The following is a 4,175-nucleotide window of genomic DNA, read 5'->3' as shown; positions in this document are numbered from 1 at the left end:
TCTGGGTCAGAAAAGGGCTTAGTCCCACAAGGTGTCCCCCTGGTTTTCCCACGGTGCCATGGGGAGCTGCTCCCTTCTGGGGGTGTCACAGCTCCCAGACACCCCCTGAGAGCATTTGCAAGGGGCAAGGGATGGACCCTGGATTGCTGGGATGGGCTGGGATGGGCTGGGATGGGATGGGCTGGGATGGGATGGGATGGGATGGGATGGGATGAGTTGGGATGTGCTGAGTTGGGATGTGCTGAGTTGGGATGTGCTGAGTTGGGATGTGCTGAGTTGGGAAGTGCTGGGCTGAGCTGAGCTGGGCTGAGCTGAAGCTGAACTGGGATGTGCTGGGCTGGGCTGGGCTGTGCTGGAGGCTGGGGGGCAGCCGAGGCTCCCCAGCGGGATCAGGGCCGCCGGAGCCCACCCGGTTCCCACGCCCCCTCTGTGTCTGCACAGGGGCAGTGACAGCCCCGAGGGCCCCCTCGGCCACCCGGGAGAGGCTCCTGGGCCCAGGCAGGGCGCGGGGCCAGGCTGGGCTGGCTCCCCCCGCCCAGGCCGGATGACAGATGCCTGCAGTGGAGGAGAACGTGCTGCAGCTCCCACTTCCAGCCTGGATGCCTCCGACCCGGAGCTGCACTATGAGGAGGAGGAGGAGGAGGAGGAGGCGTCAGGATCCTCGGAGCCCTCGGACACCAGCAGCATCTTCTCTGATGACTCTGTCTACCCCTTCTACGAGGTGTCCCCCGAGGCTGACGGTGCCGGGTTCCTCAGTCTCTACCAGTGCTGTGCCAGGAATGATGCCAAGCTGGTGTGGGAGAGGCTGGAACGTGGGGTGACCCGGAGCGAGGCCACAGAGCTGGACATCAACGGGAGGGTGAGCGGCTGGGGTGGGTGGGGTGTGCTCCCTGCAGAGCAGAACGAGGGTTTTCCAGGAGCAGGCAAATCCTGAGGGCTGGGGGTTGCTAAAGCAGGTGGGGCAGGAGAGTGGGATGGGTCTCCTGGGAATTGATCCAAACCTTGGAGCAGAACCTTGTCTGCTCTCCCATCCTGCACCTGCCTGGTTTGGGTGGGGGGGACAATTTGGAAGGGCCATGGTGGCCCATGGTGTTCCCACCGTGGTGGGAACGTGGTGCTGAGTGCCGTTCCCTCTCCAGAACGGGCTGATGGTCGCCTGCTCCAAGGGCTTTGTGGACATCGTGCCGCTGCTGCAGAAGTGTCCCTACATCAACATCAACCAGCAGGACAACGATGGCAACACAGCCCTCATGATGGCTGCCCAGGCAGGTCAGCACTGCGCCCGGCCTTGGCACAGGCAGCACCCTCAAGAAGGGATGTGACCCCCCCCGTGCTTCCCCCAAAAACCCCAAAATGAGCTGTCGTGAAAGCCGTGCTCCCAAGGGATGTGTGACATCAGCTACAGCTGTGGTTCACCTCAGCTCTGCTTTAAAAATGATGTGTAAATGGAGATTCCTGCACTGGTGCCGTGCCGAGGGGCAGAGCTGGGCTGGAGCTGCCCCTTGTGCCCCAGGAGTCACAGGGATTTACCTGCCCAAAGGCTCCGAGCTCTGTGTTGCACCCAAACCTCCAGTCTGGCTCCTTCCCCCTGATTTACCAGGAGGGGAAGGAGAAGGGTCCCAAAGTGGGATCACCCTTGATTCCCATTGATCCTTGCTAGAATTCATGATTTTCTGGAGTTTTTTTCCAATTTTGGACTCTTTCCTGTGTTCTCCACTAAAGCAACTGGTTCATCATTGCTGTTCCCTCCATACCCAACCCAAAATAAACCCAACCCAAAACAGACCCAAACCCTTTCAATCCTGACCCCTTCAATCTTCCACACCTGCATCCTCACGGAACTTTGTCCAGCCGGCCCCAGCCAAGGTCCCTGTTACCGGTGGGAACTCTAACGCAGCTTCTCTCTGGCTGTTAAGGACACATCACCATTGTCAACTACCTCCTCAACTACTACCCCGCCCTCGAGGTGGACCAGCGGGACCCGCGGGGGCTGACGGCGCTGATGAAGGCGGCGGTGCAGGGGCGACACGACTGCGTCACCGCCCTGCTGCTGGCGGGTGAGCATCCCCTGGAGGCTCCCGGGGTTCCTGGGGAGGCTGGCACTGCTGCTCAGGCTGGGACAACGTGGTGATGATGCCTTGGAGTGGCAGAGGCTGGATAAGGTCAAAGGACAAGGAGTGGACAAAGGTCAAGGATAAAGAATAAAGTGGGTATTTATTAAAGGCCTTCCATTTACAATTTCTATTATAAATAGAAACAATTTGGGCAGTCAAAAAGCCTCCCAGAGGCTACACCCAAGATGGATGATGGTCACCAGTTTTTCAGACAGATAAAAGATTGGTCCATTTACATATCAGGGGTTAATCCTCCAATTACCTTCAGGTAATGAAGTCATATTCCCCCAGATTGCACCCCCTCAATTCACTTTTGTTTATACTTTTTGGGGCCTGAAGCTGTCGGGAGTCCTTGACTTTCAGGCCTAGAGGAATTGTTCTGTCTGACCAAAACACGAAGACAGTAGCTAACACTTTATATGGAGTTTAGAATTATGCACTAATGCAGCAGAGGATTTGAAAACCATAAAATCGAAATTCCTGAGGCATCACGGCGCTCTCTGCTGTCCCCAGGAGCTGACCTGCAGGCAGTGGATGCCGTGAAGGGGAAGACAGCCAGGGAATGGGCGACTTTCACCGGCCGCTTCGAGACCACCGTGCGCATCCGGAGCCTCCTGCGGCGCCCGCGCGCCGAGCAGTTTGCAGCCCAGTACCAGCCCGAGTGGCCGGCCCTGGCCGGGCTGGTGGCCAAAGCCCTGAGCCCCAAATCCAGGAGCAAGAGGCTCTCGGAGAAGATCCGATCCTTTTTCACCTTCAACATCCCCCGCAACCCCGAGGAGGACGGTGTGATGGACCACATGGTGAGGATGACCACGTCCCTCGCCAGCCCTTTCGTGGCCACCGCTTGCCAAACCGTCTGCCCCGACAGCCCGCCCGAGGTGGGCAAGCGCAGGCTGTCGGTGCCGGAGATCCTCGGGCAGCACGTGCCGCACCCAGACGAGGAATCAGAACCAAACTCACGGCCCAGCACGGGGGCATCCTCCTGCAACGGCCGGGCCGTGGCCGAGGTCCGGCCGCCGCCGCGGCCGCCGCCGCCCAGCCGCCTGCTGAGCTTCCTGCCGCTGTGGCTGCGGCGCGGGAACAGCGTCTCCCCGGGGGAGCCCGTCCCCAAAATCAAAGTGAGCAAAGCCTCCGGCTCGTCCGCCGGGGAGAGGAAGCCCCGTGTGAAGGACAAGCACCTGCTGCAGCCGCCCCAGTGGAGGTACAAGGTGCTGAAGGAGGAGAAGAAAGCGGCCGAGGAGGCCAAGACGGGGGAGAAGAAGAAGAAAAAGAAAAGGAAAGGCTAAGGCAGGAGGTGTCGGGGTGGGGACAAGGTTCTTGCTGTCCCCCTGGATCTGCTGACTTCTCTGGCACAGGGGTGGTTTTGTTCCCGGTGGATGGGAATGAAATATCCCCGAGGGTTCACAGGCCCCTGCCCGGCCTCTCGTCCTCTCCACCCCAAGGGTGGCCACCCTAGCATGGGACATGTCGTGCTGGGCACCGATGTCCTGAGACCCTGGACCCAGCTCCAGGAATGCCAGGGAGCAGCACTGTGGCACAAGTCCTTTCTATTTTTCCCTTTTTTTTTTCCTTTTATTTTTCCTCTTTTTTTTTTTTTTTTTTTTTTTTTGCCTCTTTGATTTTCCCAAGCTCTCGATTCCGCAGCATGCATTGGAATGTGGCTGAGCAAATTAAAATGGAAGTGGTTGCCATGTTAACAGGATTGATTCCAAGACTAAAGCTCAGGGTTGCTGTGGGGCTGGCAGGAGTGCTCCCCCTTTGCTGCCAGTGTCCCCTGGCCACCCTGTCACCTCCTCGGTGACATTCCCCACTCCTGTGTGTTCCTGTGTGGTGGATGGACACACCAAGGCTTAGCACAGCTCCATGCCATGGAAGGAGCACCAGCTGCAGGCACAGCCTGGAAACGAAGCTTGGGATGCTCGTGGGCTCCATCCCAGCTGCCCCCAGAGCTCCAGCATTGCTGAGCAGCAGCAGCAGCAGGGTGCTGGTGTTCCCATATTTTGACGTTCCCTTAAACCCAGCTCCATCCCAGAGCGCAGGAACGTGAGGCTGGGGCTGCTG

At 58.8% G+C, this 4,175-nt stretch overlaps 1 protein-coding gene across 1 annotated transcript; it reads left to right on the top strand.

Annotated features, from left to right (window-relative positions):
- The first annotated feature begins 544 nt into the window (after window positions 1-544).
- On the top strand, window positions 545-3,876 carry ANKRD33 (ankyrin repeat domain 33). The gene is made up of 4 exons (XM_068212601.1): window positions 545-859; window positions 1,140-1,269; window positions 1,917-2,057; window positions 2,628-3,876. Exons 1-4 carry the CDS (start codon window positions 545-547, stop codon window positions 3,398-3,400), a joined length of 1,359 nt encoding a protein of 452 aa, XP_068068702.1. The 3' UTR covers window positions 3,401-3,876.
- Window positions 3,877-4,175: the final 299 nt, after the last annotated feature.

Source organism: Anomalospiza imberbis, chromosome 22, assembly GCF_031753505.1.
Source record: "Anomalospiza imberbis isolate Cuckoo-Finch-1a 21T00152 chromosome 22, ASM3175350v1, whole genome shotgun sequence".
Lineage (NCBI taxonomy): Eukaryota > Metazoa > Chordata > Aves > Passeriformes > Viduidae > Anomalospiza > Anomalospiza imberbis.
This window is presented reverse-complemented; position numbering and strand designations above follow the sequence as displayed.